This window comes from Ascaphus truei, chromosome 6 (genome assembly GCF_040206685.1).
Source record: "Ascaphus truei isolate aAscTru1 chromosome 6, aAscTru1.hap1, whole genome shotgun sequence".
NCBI classification, from domain to species: domain Eukaryota; kingdom Metazoa; phylum Chordata; class Amphibia; order Anura; family Ascaphidae; genus Ascaphus; species Ascaphus truei.
Window position 1 is genome coordinate 79,067,398 of NC_134488.1, and position 22,787 is coordinate 79,090,184.

The 22,787-nt window shown below is 43.4% G+C and overlaps 1 protein-coding gene across 2 annotated transcripts in view; it reads right to left on the reverse strand.

The window, feature by feature from the left end:
- Positions 1 to 22,787, reverse strand: part of MEGF6 (multiple EGF like domains 6) — a 426,398-nt gene that overhangs the window by 38,991 nt on the left and 364,620 nt on the right. For both annotated transcript variants that reach the window (XM_075604901.1, XM_075604902.1), the window contains 8 exons: positions 22,632 to 22,754; positions 11,633 to 11,755; positions 11,112 to 11,273; positions 10,322 to 10,453; positions 8,414 to 8,542; positions 4,950 to 5,078; positions 3,982 to 4,116; positions 295 to 429 (listed from right to left, as the gene is read on the reverse strand). In XM_075604901.1, coding sequence (XP_075461016.1) covers positions 295 to 429; positions 3,982 to 4,116; positions 4,950 to 5,078; positions 8,414 to 8,542; positions 10,322 to 10,453; positions 11,112 to 11,273; positions 11,633 to 11,755; positions 22,632 to 22,754 — 1,068 coding nt within the window. The remainder of the gene's footprint in view (positions 1 to 294; positions 430 to 3,981; positions 4,117 to 4,949; positions 5,079 to 8,413; positions 8,543 to 10,321; positions 10,454 to 11,111; positions 11,274 to 11,632; positions 11,756 to 22,631; positions 22,755 to 22,787) is intronic.

Consider the following 22,787-nt stretch of genomic DNA (forward strand, 5'->3'; position numbering starts at 1 on the left):
TTTTTTAAACCTGAATTGTCACCAAATATTAAAAAAAAAAAAAAAAAAAAATCCTCCATATTAATCAAACTGGTAACTGAGAACATTGGGGCTGGGAAATAAGAAATAAGTATCTGGACATGAATAAGTTCTTAAGTAATTAGTTATTAAGTTAATATTAAATAGCACAAAAACGCTTGTCAGACTTTGTATGTAGAACATCTGCAAGTACACATTTTGATTCATGTAAAATTAAATAACTGTTTGAACCAGGGATACATTATCCTTTGGGTGTGTGCAGAAGGTGAATGTTACCTTGGTCACAGTTCTCCCCATGATAGCCTTCTGGGCATTGTTTTTGACACTTCCCATTTATATAGTCACAAGATACACCATGTTGGCAGTTGCATTTGCCCTTGCAGCCAATTCCATAAAAGCCCACATCACATTCTAGCAAAACAAGGAAAATAGCAAACAGTTACTAGTCACATTTTCATTAGACTGTGGATGTTAAACTTGGTGAATACAAAGTGTTCCACGACTTTATATTGCCTCGGAAGAATGTACATGCACATATGGCTAAACTTTGGAAAAATAAAAAACACCAACCTCTTCCTTTACGCACTAGAAAAGAATGTATTTATTTCCCCCCTGAGTTTGCCTGCACCATTGGTTGCGAAAGAGAAACAAATACACTGCAGTTGTAATATATCAAAGATCTTCTTGACTACATGTTCTACTGGAAAGTAACCTGATGTTCTTGCATACTGTATGCAAGACATTTTAAACACTAAAAAGCCACAGAAAAGCCGTACAAAAATACTTCATACATAGTTCATACAAAGTTTAGATAAAAACTTTAGTAGCATTACTTATCAAGGTGACAACTCTATTATCTTGCTGGGTAATTATACTTTGAGTGGATAGTCAACATAATTACGTGCTGGACATGAGCTTTAATGAAGCTTATAGAGAGTTTCTTCAATACACGCGACAACATTGATTTAATTATCCATTATATAACATAATACCTCAAAAGAGATGAAAGTAACACTTAAATGTTCTTCTTGCAAGTGTATACTAGAAGCTGTGAAAAGTAATATACAGTAGTAATTTATGGGAGAAATATGAAACTACTGTGATCTTCATATTTTCTTGCTCTGGTTTATGCCAATCAAAATAACCACTTTCAACCATTCAATGGGTCTTGATATTTAGCAATGCTTTTCTACAACATAAAGAAATATAACACCTGAGTCGCTCCAAAGGTGTGTCCCTAAGGCTACGGCCCCGCTGCACGAGCCACTGCATTCAGGCGGCGCCTGCACGGCACTTCACCGCTATATGCGGTCTTTAGGGAGCAGGTTTTCGGCTGGAAACCCATCTGTCTTGTTGCTTTCACTTGGAGCCGGGACTCCGGACCCGGACCCCACCCCCTGCTTTTACTTTGAGCCGGTAGCCGGCTACCCCCCTCCCCGCCCACCTTCACTTTGAGCCCCCCCCCCCAGCAGCCGGAGCTGGCCGCGACCTCCTCAGCACACACAACCTGCAAAACGGGCACAGGAGGGAGGGAGCGGGGGGGGGGGAATGTTGCCAAGCTGCACAGAAGACAGTGCAGATTTCGATTCACGCAAACGAGTCCCTGCGCTCCAGACAGCTCCCCTCCTCCCCTCATTGTCTCCCTGCCGCACCACGTGTCGCGTCGCCGCTTGGGATCACGATCTTTGTGTATCCCCTGCTGGCTGACGCGTCACAGTGCGCAGCGAGCCTTGCAGCAAGGAGGGACTGGGGCTGGCTCCGGGGGAACTCCGGTCTTGTGAGTGACGCGCACGCGGCCGCGTGCGCCGCCGGATGCAGCGGGACCCAGGCCTAAGGGAAGTTCCCCAATATGCCTTCACTTTCCCTGTCCACCAAGCCAGCGTGGAAGGGGTTAACAGCATGAGGACAAGAGCCACTTCAAAGACCACCTGGAGTCCACCAGCCTCTACCCTTGCATGTCTTACATGAGGTACTGTGTGCTGCTATGCTGCTTTTTTCATTTCCACAAAGAATCTCTGGAACACCACACTTGAGTCGCCCCAAAGAGGTCAGCCGAAGGGAAACCAAAGGGTGCTGCCGTCTGCAGATGTTTGGTAATGTTACAGCTTTATCGGTGGTGATCAATAGATTGATCTGAAAAGATTCCCTTATCATTAGCAAACTCATGTCATATAAGTAGTGCCATATTCATTGGACATAAATGGTCCTGCAGTTTGATACTGGCTGTCTGAGTAGTTCCCAGAATCACAGAGGAAATCAAAAAATAATAAAATTTTATTAAATCTACATAGATATTAAAAACACATATACATTATTAAAAATCCCTATTAATTGAGTGGTGGATGTGTATTGAATCATAAATGAATCGGTATAATACCATGTATACATATATCCAAGACTTTCGAAAACCGCATCTGATAGTAATATCTCAAAATTTCAAAAGGTAAGGCAGGTATATGATGTATGTAATTCACAGCGTCATCACATAGAGATAGGCAAGTGTCTCTGTATCAATGCTATAACACTCGATCTAGGAGCATGTGGACAACAAACCTTGAGACAGTTGTTACACAACAGAAAAGTATATGCCACTGCTTATCTCACGGTATACAGATAGCTCCGTTTGTCTGTTGTTACCTGCTGGGTTCTCCTAGTGCTCTGGTGCTATACACAACAGTTACATGTTATTTAGAAAGGTAAATTCGCGCATACTGCTGTCACACTATTATCTTAGTGATCATTGAGACTCCATTGTGCAGGTATTTACCTTTCTAAATAACATGTAACTGTTGTGCATAGCACCAGAGCACTAGGAGAACCCAGCAGGTAACAACAGACAAACGGAGCTATCTGTATACCGTGAGATAAGCAGTGGCATATACTTTTCTGTTGTGTAACAACTGTCTCAAGGTTTGTTGTCCACATGCTCCTAGATCGAGTGTTATAGCATTGATACAGAGACACTTGCCTATCTCTATGTGATGACGCTGTGAATTACATACATCATATACCTGCCTTACCTTTTGAAATTTTGAGATATTACTATCAGATGCGGTTTTCGAAAGTCTTGGATATATGTATACATGGTATTATACCGATTCATTTATGATTCAATACACATCCACCACTCAATTAATAGGGATTTTTAATAATGTAGGTGTGTTTTTAATATCTATGTAGATTTAATAAAATTTTATTATTTTTTGATTTCCTCTGTGATTCTGGGAACTACTCAGACAGCCAGTATCAAACTGCAGGACCATTTATGTTCAATGAATATGGCACTACTTATATGACATGAGTTTGCTAATGATAAGGGAATCTTTTCAGATCAATTTATTGATCACCACCGATACTACTGTATACAATACCCTTAAAGCACCAGTCATCGATACCTTTTCACTCAAGCTACTTAAGGTGTTAGCGGTCTTCTTCACGTATTTAATGTTACAGCTTCCAATACTCACCAACCCCCCTGTACCCAATGTCAACTTATCCTGCCTATAGATTGTAAGCTCCTTGAGGCAGGGCCTCTTCTAACACACTGAAGGCCTTTGATCATTTAATGCAACCATTTATTATTATAACTCTGTTTTTTTTCCCTGTCTGTCTCTTGTATAACAAAATAATTGCATTTAATTGTAGTTGTTCTCAAACTGACTGTAAAGGATTGTGATGCCCCCTTAAGTGGAGGCCTCCATGTACTTCAAAAATAAATCATGATATGATGAATAGTTTTGTAGTTTCATTAAGAACATATCATGTGAGAAAAGAGTAGTAATGTTATATATGAATAATTAACATTGAATAGTCATGAATATAATAATAATAACTTTATTTCATGTAGCGCTTTTCTCCCAATGGGACGTATAGCACACGGTATGCAGCACATAGGATTTCTACAGACATGGTGACAATAACTTTCCAACGCATATGTTGCCATAATACTTTAAAGCCTCTTACTTGTCTGACAATATGTTCCATAGAAACCTGGTCTGCATGTGCACAGGCCTTCCTTCTTATCACACTCCAGTGTATTTCTCTGTACACACTGGCATTCTTCTGAGCAACCGGGCCCAAATGTCCACTTAGGGCAGGCTATACAGACAAAGGTAATAGGTGAGTTATAAATACAAAGTAGAAGAGAAAATACGGAGTACAGTGAGTAAAGATTGAACATCCTAAATGGATTGTATTCAAGTTAATGAAATGTAAAATCCAAGATAATACATTAGTATTATACTAATACTGCTTACATTAAATTACTTAAATATGCTTTAAGAACTACATAAAAATACAATCTGGAATCTGGCAGCTAAAACATAGAGCTACAGTAGGTGGATCTTTGCTTTGGCTCCTTGCGATAAAAAATAACTTTGCACAGACCACATTTTTGCAATATATAATAATAAAAAAATAAAAAAACGTTCTAATATCTGTGCTTTGTTAAAATGAAAATAAATATCAGCAGCCCTCAGTATGCCGCATTTGTCCTTGTTGTAATATCACACACAGGGCCCCGACAGGGTGGGATATGCCCAGGCCCCCTGCCGGAGATCTGCAGAGGTGCCTGCCAGTGGGAGTCTGCTGGTGGGTGCCCACAGAGGTGCCTGACAGAGGTGTCTGACGAGAGGTGGACCATACCTACACTCTCGTGCCCATAACTCCCCCCTTTCTCCAGGATTATAACTGCCCACCCAGGCCAATACCTCCTTCTCCTTCCCCCCCAGTTCCATAACTACTGCCCAGGCCCAAATTTCCCCCTGCTAGGTCCATATATCCTCTTACCTCAGACCCATATCTTCTCCTTCAACCCCCTCAGGAAACCCCAGTGCACAGTGGGGTGATAGGAGTGATGGGGATAATGGGGTGAGGGGTGAATAGATGTTTCAGGTTCACTACTTTTCCTCAAGAACAATATATGGTCTCACCTAAATGGCAATAACGTCCATAAAGTCCAGGGTCACATAAACAGGCTCCATGTATTCTGTGACATCGACCTTTGTTAGCACAATTACATTTTTTCTTGCAGTGTTTCCCATAGAATCCCTTTGGGCAACCTAAAAAATATATACAAAATATGTAATGAATCTACAATTACAGTAAATTATATTTTAATATAATGTAAAAAACTAAACAAATTAATTGCATTCTAATTTAAAAAAATGTATATATATATACACATACATACATATATAAACACATACATATACACACACTGTTATCATTCTCTTTTTAATATTATGCATTACATGCATGTAACTGTTTGTGTTTATACTTTACTGTATGTTAACAATGTTTTGCAAATTACTTTTATTAAAATTATTATTTTATCAACTAAATATCAAGTAAATATAAATTTGTTGAAATACTCTATGGGGTTATCCATTAAAGTGCGATAGTACCGACCGAGTACTACCACACAGACTCCTATTGACTTGAATGTGTGTTTCTGCACTGCAATAACCCCCTATCACTTTTGCAACGGTTGTGACATTGCTTAACGTGAAAGTGTTGGTTCACTCATAGGACAAGACCCTCAGAAGTCCATGAAAAACTTATCGATACATTATCTTCAGTTAACATATTGTTAAGTGCCAACAGGGATCTTCGAAGCTCAGTAACGATGCGTTAAGTGCTGTTTAAGTCATAACGAGTGCTTGTATTACTAAAAACGGACGTTAGTGCTAATGTTATGCAAAACAGGTGTTCCCTCTAACAAAGCATATCCACAGAGATCTGTTATAGTTACTGCAGGTATTTAACGAAACCCTAGTCATAAGTGGTGTTACATCCATACTCTGAAATAGGTATTTTAAAGGTAAAGAGAGAAAAAAGCGCAAGACCCTCATAGTGTATTTAGCCCCCTTTCAACTGTGTCTAGGGTGACTACATGTGGTGCGTTACCTGAGTGGCTCACAGGAGGCCTGATCCTCCGCTACAGTGAGCCTGGAGTGTGCCTAATGGGTATGATGACGGCGCCTCCACCTGGGAAGGATCCTCACACAGTGGGATAGCCCCTCAATGTAACCAGTAATTACACACTAGGATATGATATAACAGTATTTACTGGACACATATTATAACAACAGATTATGCAATAAAACACATGCAAAATATATGTACACATCGGTGGAGTATCCCCACTTGGGTGCAGGGCCACCAGTGTCCCAGTGTCCAGCCCACAATTGTCTCTCCCACCCCGTGTAGGAAGTAGAGCTACACCGTGAATTGTTGGTGCACTTAGGTGATATACCTGCCCGGGGGCTCCAGCACCTGGGTGTCGCTGAATAACAAACAAGCAGGCAGTCTGTTCCACTGAAGGCGTCCGCCTCTGCATGGGATGGACTCCTGCTGGAGAGTCCCATCTTTAATAGTCTCTCTCTTGCGGTGGTGGTCTTGTCCAAGACCACAGTCCTGGCACACCATGTGGCGTCTGTCCATTGTCCCTGACACTATGAAGAGCTTTAGTCTCGCTATCTGCAGCTACTGGGGGAAGTATCCCTAGCTATGGGCCTTCCCTGCAGAAGCCACAACCTAATGGGAGTCGGGGCCTAGCTTGGGCCTATAAGGGGGATCTCTGGCCTAGTTCAGTGGCCACTGGCACCCTGAATACTTCCTCACCTTTCTCTGATCCAGCTCTGACTGTTGTGGTCCTGCTTCGCACCAAACTGTACTCCCTGGCACTAGTGAATGCCACAACCCTATTGGATGTGCCATGTCCCATGATCGGGCCACCCCAATGGATCCTGGGAGGTGTAGTTCCCCTGCGGAGTACTTCCTAAGATGGGTGCCGCTCTGAGAAGCCTCTGCACATGCGCGAGCTTCCTAATGGCCTCCGGGACTCTTCTGCGCATGCGCGGATTGCCTTTGCACATGTGTGGCAATTCAAGATGGCGGCACCCTGTCCCTTCGTCTGCCGCAGGACACCGGCAACCCAGTCGCCCCACCTATCGGCCACAGCCCCCACCGCAATGCTCCCGACTCTGGCACGCCTCCGCAACACTCCCTGGACCTGAGCGCTAGCGCAACCAGCTACAGCAAGTTACTAGAGGACCAAGGGGGGAACCTGGCTACATCTAGTATATAAAATAAAGTTCTTTATAAAAACGTGAGATATGCATGTAAAAGTAATGAGATTCAAATAGGCATGTGGTGTAGCAACCACTGTGACTCAGACAATCCCACAACTGCTGCACGGGATCCTCAGGAACTGGATGGTCATCCTCCTCAAAAAGGCTCTGGTCTTACTTCAGGGGTTCTGCTGATGTTCACCTCCGCATCTCTGTTCCTCCAGGGTAACAGGATAGCGGAATTAGGTGGGGGTCATCTGCCAAAGAAAAGCTTGCCTTGTTAGTTTTGTGGTTCACCTCAGCAGCAGCAAGTATTTGCATACGACTGCCTGCCGCCGTTTCAGTGTAGTACTCCGTTAGGGGGACGGAAATCCCTCACACCGGTAGAGGTGAACATCAGCGGCACCCCTGAAGTAAGACCAGAGCCTATAGAGGACGACGACCATCCAGTTCCTGAGGATCCCGTGCAGCAGTTGTGGTGAGTCACAGTGGTTACTATACTTACATGCCTATTTGAATCGTATATCTTGTACGTGCATATCTCACATTTTTATAAACAACTTTATTTTATATACTACACTATGAGGGTCTTGCACTTTCTTCTCTCTTTATCTATCTGTTTGGCATTGTCTTGACATCAGCCTATCCAGTAAAAGAGCAGACCCTCCTTCCTTAAGAGAAGTTTTATTTTTGCATTGTGGTGTTTAGTGTTCACTATCACTTACACGCTTTTTTATAATACATCATTTATTTATGATTATATACATTGAATTACTTGTCGTTAACTATAGCATTTATATATTATACACATATTGATTACAGGTTTCATATGACCATTGTTTCAAATGTATATATTCACTACACAACTCATGCGCTTGGACACTTTTTGGTTCTAGGTATTTTAAAGGATGTAAAACCATAGTTGGGTATGATTTAACAACCGTATTGTTATTTACCGGGTTCTTTTCCTCTCTTATCTTCACTTTCTTTACTTTAATTAAACAACTATTAAGGGACTAGATGTAATGCCATCTTTGGGTAAAACAGGCTTAACACCATGTTATATAAAGCTAACGCAAGGCAGTACTAACTTGTGCTAGTTTGACATGGCATAAGCGTATGCTAATGAGATAACTAACGGCCATTGTTTTTGCATGTATTTAGCTTTGTGGATACCCGTTAAAACCCAGGGAAACAAACGGACCATACCTATTTAAGATAGCGTCACGTTAGTATCCAACATTTAACGGATATCTTAGGAATTACCCCATTGTAATCACTGTCCTATACGTCTGCTATATTGGATATTACATCATACTCACCATCCTCACAGAATTCTCCACTAATTCCTTGTGGACAACGACATTTGCCTGTAATGGGGTCACACGTCCCTCCATTTTTACAGTTGCATTTGAGGCTACAGTTTTTACCAAATGTTCCTTCTGGGCAAGCTGCATTTAAACAAGTAGGAGAGGAAACATAGAATGTCACAGAGTATATCAATTCACCCCTCGCCTGGAATTCATTTCAGTGTTTTCAAAATGAAAACCGGCATGATGGAAACACCAGAAGATATTTATACAAAACAAGTGAATACAGAATAATTCAAACCGTATGACATTTGTTTTCTTTCTTGAAAATAAGTCTGTTGCATTGCTATTTTTTGTATAAGCATCGTGGCCAACACAGCAAAAAATAAATGCTTTATGTCATCAATTAGTTTCATAATTAGTCGCTAATTATCTGAACTGCATTGTTTTGAGCTCTGGGTACCCCTGATTCAAGATTCTTACTGCTAAAGGTATTTGCGTTGGTTTCAAACTGGGTTTTAAATTACTACCCAAAAGGGAAGCCACAACAGATGACGTGGTTTTTTAGGGGTTGGCAGGAGCCACACAATTAAATCCGTCATTTGGTTTCCTCTGGAAACCAATGCACTTAGATAAAGGGGGATAAGGGGAGGGGGAGGGTACAGAGCTGAAAATAGCATGGTTCAGCTCAGGGAACCTGTTACCAATGGGTGGGGGGGTGAGTGGGGAGGGGTCAAAGAAAAGCTGCAAAATTGGGGTAAAACTAGTGCAAACGAATTACACAAGATTTATCGAAGAAAAATGTTAAATTACTTTTAATGACATAAGTTTTGTTCGATAATTATGAGTCTTTTTTTTGTGGCAGGTTAGACTTCAGTAAATATATTGTGTGGATTCTTAAGCATGTAAACAGGCTGGAAAGCATCAATGTATCAAAGTTTATTTGGTATACAACTAATACAATTATGGTGGGAAAATTCTGCTCCAGACTATTATAGGAAAAATATGTAAGAGCCAGAGACATTTTTATATACAATTACTAATAAGTATTTGGATACTTTTCTTTCCTTTTGAATGTTTCAGCATGTTTGTAGTCAGAGAACTCAGGCGCCTTGCTGACATATTTTCTTAAAATAGGACAATGCAAAGGTTGCCCAGTTTGACAAACAATTATCATTCTCTCATGAAACCCAACTGCCAATACCACAAGTAACAGGAGCTTAAAAGGGAGATTTAATCCAAACCGAGGTCTCTCATTTTGGCAGAGATAGGAATAAACCTGACCCATGCAAAATTGAACATGGACCAAAATCCCTGAAGTACAAGAAGTGCAGCACAGGCTTTAATGTACCATAAATCTGTTTTTGTAAGTTTAAAATAATATTGTTTCTATTTATAGTATTAAAATGAAAATTGAGAACATAGGAAGGAGAGGGACATACTGTATACACGTTGAGATGCCAAAGCTTACAGATTTTTGTTCATGGAAATACTAGGTATGAGTATGCCCCCAGCTTTTGAAACAAATATGGATATCAAAATGAGAGCCAAACTAGAGGAATAGAGTAGAAAAATATAAACCAGACTTTCCCCCCCTCTTACCTTATTTAAATAAACAAATAGTTTGGCCTGCTACGCTAAGATACATCCTATCTAATCAAATATATAGATGATGTGGCGCAATAGAATTTCCACTCTTGCAGCACGTTCCAGTTGACCATTTAAATATTGTATAAATGTTTCAGTCTCAGAATTTAAAAGTTTAAATCTACTGTACACAGTAACTGCATTTACAATGCAATAACGATGCAATAACGATATATACAACCAAGCAACCTTTCCAAACTTAGTATGCCCATTGAAGCGAAGCAGAAACGTTATAGTTATAATGCAGTAAATGCTAAATATCATCTGACTTACTTTGGTTGCATATAAGTCCAGTCCAACCCTCTGGGCATGTACAGCCATCCACTTCTGTGTTACATGTTGCACCATTTCTGCAATCATCACATGTTAAAGTACAGTCCGGACCAAAAGTGCCATCAAAACAAACTACAAGTGATAAAACAGATGTTATTTAGCAACCAATATGGCTACATTTTGTTACAATTATTTAATGACACAGCATAAATAACCTAGTACTTTTGGGCACAAATCAAACTCCAATATGCATATATAACCTTAAATATATGGAAATGGCCAGAATCACCTCCTTACAGCTAGTGTCTCCCATAGAAATATGCAGAATGTTTCCCTACATTTGTGAACTATTTGAAAATTGCGCTTTTCCCCCCGCAAACATGTTTGTGAAATGGGAACAACATTCTGGAACTCTTAAACCATAAAGTTTAACTGAAATTCAAACACTTTCATTTACATTTTTTGGCTTAAAATTACTTTTGAACTTGTTCACAAATTCTCAACATTTTATAAAGTGAAAACAAAAATGTGCACAACTTGGGCAAATTTGCAGATCTCTATTCTTCTACATATAACTAATATATAATGCTCTAGCTTTTCCCACGTTGTAGACTTCTCCCATTATTTAACAGCCCACGCTAAAATGGCTCAAATTTCCTAATTAGTGAATGAGTCCTTATGAGTCCCTTCCACCTATACAGATACAATTAACCATATAATTTACTAATACTTTTGAACAATATGTAACACTGAGACAATAAAGAATATGTTTATTATTGGACATAATTACCGAATGATTCAGTAAGTGTATGCTCTCCTCTAGCTTCAGCTTCTTCCTCATCATACTCCTCATCAAATATCTGGGCCAACTCATCCCGCAATAATGTATCTTGTGGAAGACGGCGTACTAGAGGACGCTGACCAAGTAATATTTCTCTTTGATCATGCATAGCTAGGAAAGTAAAAATGGAATAAGCAAAGTATGTAAACAATGTGAACTTAGTATGAACCGATTTATAAAATCAACATTCATGGGATGAAGTGCGTAGTTATTATTTAAACCCAGAACCCCATACTTGTAGCTACCTTTGTCCTGTAATACATAATAATGATAAATGGTGATTTTTAGTTTAATACTAGCTGTATGGTTGGAGGAAATGCATAGTGAAAATAGGTAGACTCTACTTACAAGCAGGGGCAAAAAACTTTACTTTATCTATGCTTTAGTGTGTTTTTTTTAAATCATCTTTATGGATAAAATGTCAAATAGTAAATCTATTAGGCCATGTAAATAGCAGTGATATAAATTACCAATACAGCTTTTACTGTCTTTATCCAATTTATTTCCAGGGCGACAGCTACATTGGAATGAGCCAACCAGGTTCTCACAGAGATGATCACATCCACCATTGTTTGAGGAACATTCATCCACATCTATTAGGAAACAGCAATGTTTTAATGGTGACCTATTTATATGCCAATCATTGACACAAGAATGACAAATCAAAGAAATAGACATATTTATAGGAAAATTAGTTTATAATATATAATGTAATATGTCCTGTAAATATATAGTTCATTATCAACATAATAGTCCCAGCAATGTATATGATAAAAGTATATAGTATACTTATGTAAACATATATATATTTATAGAAAACAGGAGAAAAAGAAGCACCAGTTCTGTATGGTTGAATAATAAATATGTGTAAATTTTATTAAATGACCAGAGTAGTCAAAAGGACTAGTAGTAAACTGGTGTGATTAAAAAACAATGATTTGTCTGGTACAAGCAGATAGCAGCAATTAGCAAGTGACATATGGAAGGGGATGTGGAGCAAGGAAGCAAGATATCATGGGGAAAAAAGGCCAACAGTTGTGAATGTCAATGACAGTCCATATGGCTGATGATAGCCCAGTAAGGAACAGTAAACACCCACTAGAGAATGTCCCTTCTCAATGGTGATGTGGGTGTGCTGGTGACAGACCTGTTATATCTGTTGAAGCACGGAATATACCTCAGCGTGCGATCCGGTTAAACTGGTGTTGTTCTGATGCTGAAAAATCAATTCCCTCCTGTGGCACAAAATCACTTCCCACGTGTCAGACCTCAGTTTGAGATGAGGCTTCCTGCATCTGAGTCCTTGCAGTGGCACCGGATGTATATATGAAGACGGGTGCCTCTATCCCCAGATGTAAAGGAACAAGTGATCCTGGTTGCTTCCTGGTTGCTTCGCACAAAACGTGCCCGTGTCACTGCGTTGCTGCGCTGCTACGTGATGACATCCAACGCGTTTCGTCACTCTCGGTGACTTTCTCAAGGATGAGATTATGGTAGCTGAACTGGGTTAATATAGCCACCGTAATTGCCACTAATAGCAAGAACAGCTGTAAACAATCTAAGTCGTGACATGTAAATGAATAAAGACATGGAGTGAAACTTGAAACTTGGATGAATATGATAATTAAAAATTATATAATATAAATATTATATAAATATAACAACATAAAAACACATCAATACGCTGCACAATGCCGACAAACCATATAAATAAAATCCTAATTAAAAAAAAGGTCATTTTCAGTGAGAAATTAAAAAGGACTGAATAAAAAAGACAGGTTTGAGGGAAGGAGTGAGCATAAAAATTACTCTCTCTAATATAGAAGGCAGGGGATATGATGAGGGCAGTCTGGAATCAAATAGTTAATACTAAAAGTGTTAGAAAATGACGGCTATTATATATACTATATAGTGATAAGTGTGTGTCACAAACACTCTGCTACATTGTAAGTGATAAACTAATGCAGGTGAGTGCACATTCTATAGGGGAACGAATATATAGACACACATGTGCAGATATATTACAAATAAACATTCTAAACAAAAAGAGCGGATTGAGAATCAGAATTTAAATTTAAAATATAAAACGAAGGGGGGAGGGGGAATAAAAAGAGGTGCTGTGGAGAAAAAAGCCACAGCACCTCTTTTTATTCCCCCTCCCCCCTTCGTTTTATATTTTAAATTTAAATTCTGATTCTCAATCCGCTCTTTTTGTTTAGAATGTTTATTTGTAATATATCTGCACATGTGTGTCTATATATTCGTTCCCCTACAGTATGTGCACTCACCTGCATTAGTGTATCACTGTTCTTGCTATTAGTGGCAATTACGGTGGCTATATTAACCCAGTTCAGCTACCACAATCTCATCCTTGAGAAAGTCACCTAGAGTGACGAAACACGTTGGACGTCATCACGTAGCAGCGCAGCAACGCAGTGACACGGGCACGTTTTGTGCGAAGCAACCAGGATCACTTGTTCCTTTACATCTGGGGATAGAGGCACCCGTCTTCATATATACATCCGGTGCCGCTGCAAGGACTCAGATACAGGAAGCCTCATCTCAAACGGAGGTCTGACATGTTGGAAGTGATTTTGTGCCACAGGAGGGAATTGATTTTCAGCATCAGAACAACACCAGTTTAACCGGTTCGCACGCTGAGGAGGTATATTCCATGCTTCAACAGATGTAACAGGTCTGTCACCAGCACACCCACATCACCACTGAGAAGGGACATTCTCTAGTGGGTGTTTACTGTTCCTTACTGGGCTATCATCAGCCATATGGACTCTCTTTGACATTCACCACTGTTGGCCTTTTTTCCCCATGATATCTTGCTTCCTTGCTCCACATCCCCTTCCATATGTCACTTGCTAATTGCTACTATCTGCTTGTACCAGACATATTATTGCTTTTTAATCACACCAGTTTACAACTAGTCCTTTTGACTACTCTGGTCATTTAATAAAATTTACACATATTTATTATTCAACCATACGGAACTGGCGCTTCTTTTTCTCCTGTTTTCTGCTTACATTTGGTCAGGCTTGACCACACAGAAGCTTTGCCTATTCCGTACAGACTGACCCTATGCTATAATCAATTGATGCTCACATTATTCACTTGCTACACTTATTTAATCCTTTTTTCACACTACACATATATAGAATTAATTTGCACATTTTAACACTACCATTCACTCACTAGCGCTACTAATTGTTTCTGTGTTTATATATATATTTATATATATTATACACTCTTAATGTGGAATAAATATATGTATATACTGTACACGTGTTCACTGTCACTTTGGTCTTGCTCAGATTCATATGGAGGCCCACATTCTTACTTGTTTCGATCAGTTCTCCAATTTGTGCTGGAGGTCTTCTTGACTTGTGGCAAAAATAACGATGTCATTTGCAAATTGTAAGTGACTCAAATATTCCCCATTGATTTTGATTCCATTTTTTTCCCAAGCTAATGTCTTGAACAAATCTTCAAGTGTTGCAGTGAAAAGCTTTGGTGACATGGTGTCTCCCTGCCACGCTCCCTAGCTGATCCTGATATTGCTTGTATCTTCATGTAATCTAAAGGTTGATTTGTCAATCTCGTAAATGAACCCTATAATATCAATGTACACTACATTTTGTCTTCTTAATACATCTAGGACCGCTGATGTGTAGACAGAATGAAATGCTTTTTCGTAATCGACAAATCCTAAACGGAGTGATAGATCGTATTCATTACTTTGGGAAATCACTTCTTGTACAACTTGGAGGTTGCCCATTGTGTTGTATCCAATGCAAAATCCTTCTTGTTCTCCAGGCTGGGCAAAGTCCAGGGTCTGTTGTAGCCAATTAGTGAGTATCTTCAAAAAAACAAACCTTGTTAGTGATTGGAAGTAGACTGATCGGGCTGTAGTTCTTGAGATTCTTCTTTGTCTCCTTTCTTGATGATGAGGATAACTATGGCATTACTCTATTGCTCTGGAATTGTCCTGTTCTTCATGCTGCATGCGAAGAGTATTATAAACAAAAACTGACAAAAGATAACACTGCTCAACGAATCTATGCAAATATTAATCAAACCGTAGTGTGTATAATGTGTATAAGCCCCTAACCTCACTTGTCCTTGAGTGCTTGAGACCCCGGCCTCCACTTTGGTCAGTATCCACCGAGAGCAGTACCCGATCTGACCGCTCGTATGATGATTGCTTTTCTCGTCGAGGCCTATAGTGCGACCGAGGATGATGGGGCCTTGTGGGCTAAGTACTACGCCATCAATCAAAAGGAGGGAGAAGATTTGTCTGCCTATATCCACCGCGTGCAAATCTCCCTGGGACCCCTCCTGCATCATAAATACTTGGCCTTCTCCCAGATGAATGAATACCTCCACAAACAATATCTATGGGGTCCAGTCCCACTCACCCTATTGCAAACATGATTCGCGATAATCTCACTCGAGGACCTCCTCCCTCGTTTAACAAACTGTTACAGCAAGTCAAAGAGCACGAAACGCATCTCATGCTTCACTCCCCACAGAAGTCTAAAGCAGCCAGCAACCCTAAACCCAAAGGGAGTGCTGAGAAGACGGAAGAACCGCCGGATAAACCAGGCCCGGAGAGACCAAAATACACTGGCCGAACCTCGCCTCCGTATAACCGCCGTACCACCTCCCGAGATATGTCCTGCTATAAATGCGGGAAAAAGGGACACATCTCCTATGATTGTCGGATGGGGGACTCTCGCCACCGGAGCCCGTCACCCCAGAAGTTCACGCCCCAGGCCATGATATGTGGTGTATACGTGACAAGCCCCTGTTTCCACCCAAAGTGGCGATGAACCCGAAGAGGAGAGTAACCACGTGGGGCCAGTAGCGCTGATCCGAGTACTAGTAGACGGTATCTATTCCTCTGCCCTGAGGGATACAGGATCCCAAGTAACCATCATATATCGAGGATTCTACGATCGACACCTCCAGAAGCGTGTTCTGAAACTGGCAGGGCATATCAAAGTAAGAGGGCTGAGCAATGACGACTACCCTACTGATGGCATAGTGACCGTGAACTTGGAGATACAACAGCTCAACACTGGGAAGTCGCATCCCATGAAGGTGGATGCCTTGGTGTGTCCGGAACCCAAAGAGACACCTAAGTATCCAATCATTCTGGGTACGAATGCGGACATTGTACAAGCCGTCATCCGGGCCTATCTACATGAAACTAACGAACTGCCCATGTCCAGCCAACAGCTACAACTGGTCCAGGTGAATCTGGATTCCCCCCGGCCCCCGTGGAGGACCACGGACTGCTGTTCTGCGGCCGGGCAGGGCTGACCCGGCTCTTACCGGGAAAAACACAGAGGGTACCGCCTGGTGTGCATATGCGGAACGAGTAGGCGAGGAGCAGCTCTTTTCTCTCGAAAGCACACCCGAAGAAGATGTCCGCCGAGGATATTGGCTAATACCGGAATTTCGGGATTGGCCGACCGCCATTCCCCGTCGAATTTATGTGATGGTCCAAAATCTTTCACCTTTTCCCATGGCCATCGACGCGGGGCAAAGGATAGGGAGGATTTACCCTGTCAGCTCGGTGAATGAGGCCGTACAAGTAAAAGCCACCCGAGTGGAAGATCACGGAGCGCTGCTAGACTTCGACTTTGGCTCGTCCAGACTGTCGGATACCTGGAATGAGCGGTTGCAAGTACAGCTGGAGGAGAGACGACCAGTACTCTCTACCGGAGAGATGGATGTGGGGTGCAGCCGACACGCCCAACACACCATTCGGATGACTGATACCAAGCCCTTCAGGGAACGTTCCCGTCGGCTCGCCCCCAGGGACGTGGAAGATGTACGCGCGGCCCTCCATGAGATGGAAGAAGCCGGGATCGTTACAGAGTCACGAAGCCCTTACGCCTCACCCATCGTGGTAGTGCGAAAGAAGAATGGAACGGTGAGGTTATGTGTGGACTACCGGACCCTCAACAACCGAACCGTACCGGACGAGTACAATCTTCCCCGCATAGAAGAAATCCTGGACGCTCTACATGGAAGCAAATGGTTCAGTGTGTTGGACCTACGGTCCGGGTATTATCAGGTACCTATGAGCCATGAGGACCAAGAGAAAGCTGCGTTCATTTGCCCCTTGGGGTTCTACCAATTCACCCGTATGCCCCAAGGCATATGTGGTGCCCCCGCCACCTTCCAGCGGCTAATGGAGAAGACTTTAGGGGACCTGAACCCCCGAGAATGTCTCGTGTATTTGGATGATATCATAGTCTTCGGGAAGACTCTGGAGGACCATGAGGCTCGACTCCTGAAGGTACTTGACGGATTAGCTCAAGAAGGATTTAAGCTCTCTTTAGATAAATACCGTTTCTGCTGAACATCGGTGACTTACATGGGACACATAGTGTCCGCTGAGGGAATCGCCACGGATCCAGCCAAAATAGAAGCCGTCGTCAACTGGCCTCGACCTGACAATGTAGGGGAGTTGCGATCGTTCCTGGGGTTCTGCGGATATTATCGCAGGTTTGTGGAGGGGTACTCCTGACGGGCCAAAGCCCTCAACGGCCTCCTCAAGATATATCCGGAAGACACCGGCCGGAAGGCGACGCCTGCCCGACAACCCTTCGGGGACAAATAGACGACAGAGTGTGAACAAGCCTTCCAGGACCTAAAACAGAGTTTAACCACAGCTCCCATGTTGGCCTATGCAAATCCCGAACAACCATATATCTTACATGTGGATGCTAGTCTGCATGGAATAGGGGCGGTGTTACATCAAAAATATCCAGAGGGACTACGACCCGTAGCTTATATCAGCCGCAGCCTGTCTGTGAACAGAACTACCCCGTGCACAAACTGGAATTCTTGGCCCTCAAGTGGGCCATTGTCGACAAGGTTCGTGATTATTTGTATGGTGTGTCATTCGGGGTGCGGACCGACAACAATCCACTTACCTATATTATGACCTCAGCCAAACTCGACACGGCCAGCCATCTCTGGTTGGGTACCCTGTTCAATTACAATTTCACCCTGAAATATAAGCCCGGGCCCTTGAATATTGGAACTGACGCCCTGTCTAGGCGACCAGGGCTGGCCACTACCCCGATGAAGATCAATGGGAAAAAATCCCGGGACCCAGAATAAGAGCGCTATTTTGTACTGCTGCCATAGTCAATGATCAAGTGGCATTCTCAGAATTAAGGGTGGCTGACTCTCTAGTGTGCACGTCCAACGCTATACCGGAGGCTTATTGGGATCCCAGTGGCATGCACGTTACTCCAGACAAGATCATAGCCTGGAAAGATATGGTACGCTACCAAGAGCAAGACCCGGTCGCAGGGGCCATTCGCTATGCTATCCGGCAAAATCGCCTGGCCCTCCTCAGACAAGCTCCGGGGGATGTAGGAGGTATACTAATGCTGGAAGCCGACAAGTTCGAGCTAAAAGACAATCTGCTGTACAGAGTGGTAGAGTATCATAACCACCCAAATAGGAGACAACTAGTACTACCCAAAAGACTACAGTTCTTGGTACTGAGGGCTCTACACGATGAACATGGTCATTTGGGAGTTGATAAGACTTTCGGCCTAGTGAGAGATCGATTTTTCTGGCCCAAAATGAGAGAAGCAGTAGAGCATCACTGTCGATGGTGTGTGCGGTGTATTCAGCGAAAGACATTGCCCACCAGGGCCGCCCCAATGGGCCACTTAAAAAGCACAGTGTCTATGGACTTAGTGTGTATGGACATCCTATGCATTGAACCTGACAGCCGCGGCATAGGCAATGTGCTGGTAATCACGGATCATTACACCCGCTACGCCCAGGCCTTCCCGACCAAAGATCAGAAAGCCATTACGGTGGCCAAGGTGCTCTGGGAAAAGTACTTTATGCATTACGGGCTCCCTCAACAACTTCATTCCGATTAGGGAAGAGACTTTGAGAGCAAATTAATAAAAGAACTGCTGAAAATCTTGCGCATCGCTAAGTCTCGAACTACCCCCTATCACCCTGAAGGGGATGCATTGCCGGAATGGTTCAACTGCACGTTATTGGACATGCTAGGCACCTTAACGGGGGTGGAAAAGACTGAGTGGAGTCGACACGTGGAAACGCTAGTGCATGCCAACAATTGCACGCGACATGACTCCACGGGATTCTCTCCGTACTTCCTCATGTTTGGACGAGAAGCACGACTGCCGGTGGATATACAATTGAAAGTCTCCACCGATGGGGTACATAACACTACTCATTTCCGATATGTACAGCGATTGCAAGAGAATCTGCAGCGGGCCTACTTATAAGCTGAGAAATCTACTGAAAAACGGAACGCCGGGAATAAACGGCGGTACGATCATAAAGTTAAACACAGAGACATTAAACCCGGTGATGCGGTGCTCCTTCGTAACCTGGGAGTGCCGGGAAAACATAAATTGGCTGACTGATGGAGGGAGGGAGTGTACGAGGTAGCCTCACAAATGCCCGGCCTTCCGGTCTACCGCATCAAGGACTCGGAGGGTCGGGTGAAGACATGGCACCGGAATCATTTGCTCCCTATTCCCCGAGTGGAGGAGGGGGATTTAGAGTGGCCTGCATCCTCGTTGGATGGGGAAGGGACCTTGGAAGACGACATGCCAGGGAACTCAACCGTTTGGGAAGATCCACAAGAGGGAACCTCTCAAAGGGGCCCTCAACAGCGCGTACCTCCCGGCGGAGCTATGGGTAAAGGGCGCGGAGAGCATTCACCCCAGGTGGTCGCTCCGGAAAATTCGTCACTGGACCCACTAAGCCCGTGTTTTGCACCGAGTCAGGATCATTTAGAGACTGTAACCCCCTCAAGGGAAGAACTCGAGATTCAAGACCAAAATAGTCACTTCCCCAAGGGAGTGACCAAACAATCGTTAAGGTGAAGCCAAAGGATCAGGCAACCTCCCATGAGGATGGCCTACGATCAGTTTGGGGCACCCCACTATGAGGCGCAGCAGTGGGCCCGCAGCCGCGTGCAATCAGTAATTGTGATGTTTAGCGAAATGTGCAATCTGATTTAAGAGAGTGATACAGTATGGCGAGTGTTATGCAATTTTTAATTATATAAATGTTGTACCAGTTTAAGGTATTGTCCAAGCGGGGACATTGGAATCAACAGGGGGGAGGATGTAGCCGGGACCCCGTTTTTCCCCCCCCAATTGGTTGTGGGGGTGGGGGATGTGCACCTAGGGAACGCTCCGATAATGGAGGTTCCGCACAGAGGGAGCTGCCATGTTAGGTTGGCGCCAGCGCAGACTTGGTCCGGCCGGAGGTTGCGCGTGGGCAGGGACAAAAGCCCGCGAAGGAGGAGAGCTCAGGGAGGAGGGGAGTTAGGGGACTAAGGGTCCCAGCAGCCCCCGTGTTTCCTCCGTGACGCACCAGAACCAATCAGGTACGATATTAGGGAGGAAAAGGAAGTGGTGGGGCGCACGAGGAGTCAGAGCTAGCTCTCGGAGGAAGGAGAAGGAGCTCCGGTGTAGGGAGGCAGCCGTCCCTACCTAGGCCGCATACCCCAAGGCCCAGTTAGACCCTGAGCTACAGTAGCGTGCAGCGGAGCTAGGGATTGGCCACAGTCAGGTTCCGGATTCCCCCCTCCCCTACTGTGCTACGAATTTTACGAGGACAGTGCTAACTCCGCAGGAGGCCTGGGACCAGGCCCCGCTACTCAGTCGCAGCGTGTCTGGGTGGGATCGCCCCGGACACCTACGGGTGACGTCATCTACGCCCTCGCCGATCCTTTGTGAAGATAGTTGCAGAACCGGGTACAGGAGTGCCCGGCAGGTAAACGTCAAGTGCACCAACGGTACCATTCTCACTCCGGGACACGGTGGCTGTGCAGTCACACACTTATACATCCACTGACTCACTTGAGGGGGGTGGGGAGCGTATTCTAAGAGGTGACTGGACACGGGTGGGATCACCCGGTGGAGGGAGAGTGAGCGTTCAAGGACGCTGGTAGTAGTGTCTCCTCTTGAGAGGGGCACCTGTGATTACGTTGCTGGTTGCTATAAGTAAAACATATTGGTTACGGTATTTCTGTGCGTGTGTGTGTTCATGTACATAAGTTCCTGCGAAGACCCACTTCTCCTAGGGCGGAAGCTATCGCAGGTGGAGGCGCTGCACCAAGTCATAAGTATTGTGAGCACCCCAGGCTCTCCGTGGCAGAGCCACGTGAGCCTACAGGTTATATAGCACATGGTAGTGGTCTGTGTTCGATAGGAAGCAGGGCTACATAAGTAGCCTCTGTTGCTTGCGCAATAATTTTATTCATAAACATACTTCACCATATTAGTATCTTTTTCATCTATAAGTACATCTCGTTGTGGGATTCGAATATAGGACTTGTTCACATATTTATCCTTCAGGTGTTGTATATCCATGCACCTATGTCTCTGATTTGCGCCTTTTGTGTTTTTTTTGTACTTTGTATTTCCTTTGGGGTAGTGTACACCCATTACATTGTGGCAGCACTCATAGACATCATTGCAACACTATTTTAAATCAGTTTTGCGCACCTTATACTTTTTTCTTTATATATATATATTCTCTGCCTAACACGCAACTCCTGGTATCAGCGCAGGCAGTGTTAGGATTAAATCTGCCATACTGCTGTAAGCAGTTCCCTTGAGTGACAGGGGTGGATTATTGTCTGGGTACTGCCCATACGGGGCTGAGACCTCGAGCCCCTCCTCTGATAACAAAAAGGAGCTGCAGTTCCAAATGCAGTGTGTGTGGAAGTGTGTAGCCAGGGCTCTGGTTCACCTTCCATCCCCTTCCTCAGGGGAGTGGCAGCATCTACCCCAGACTCCATCAGGGAGTGTGGGAGACAGGGATAGACCTTTGGGAGTTGAGTCCAGGGACCGAGAAGAGTGTGTACGGATGTATGCTATACAATGACAGAATGCTGTTGCTGTACTGTGAAGAATAAAGAACCCAGTGACTGTTTTATACTCCTGCCTGAGGCTGCAGTTCTTCAGGGAGAGGTATAAGTGTTTTCCACAGGGGCCTGCAACTATCTGTGATAGGTCCTGTGGGAATGGAGGCGCTGCAACAATGAGAAGAACTATCTAAGCACCGAAAGCCTGTCCTGTCTATCCCCAACAACATCGGTGTATGCTCAGGGCCTTCTGTGAGTCTAACAGGTAGCACCAACAGCAGGTAAAAGCAGTGAATTACCCTTAGGGTGGGGGAACATGTGTTACATATATACACACATACATCAACCAGAACACAGATTGCACACAGTATTAATGTGATGCATAAAGTGTATTAAATCAAGTCAATGACAAAAAAATGACACAAACAAACCTTCATCAGGGCTGTTACAGAATACATATAAACACACACACTTAAAAATGCAAACATATTTTAACCCAGATTCCAAGATTAATTTTGAAATAAAACCCTTTTTCAGGCTAACTAAGAAGTTGACATACTTACCATCACACCCACAACCATCTGTGTTAAGCCTGTAGCCAGTGTAGCATACACACTCATAACCTCCGGGGTAATTGTAACAGTCTTGCTGACAGCAAGATGCACCATTTTTGCACTTATCTGCATCTGGAGGTAAATTGAAACATGCAATCACTTAGC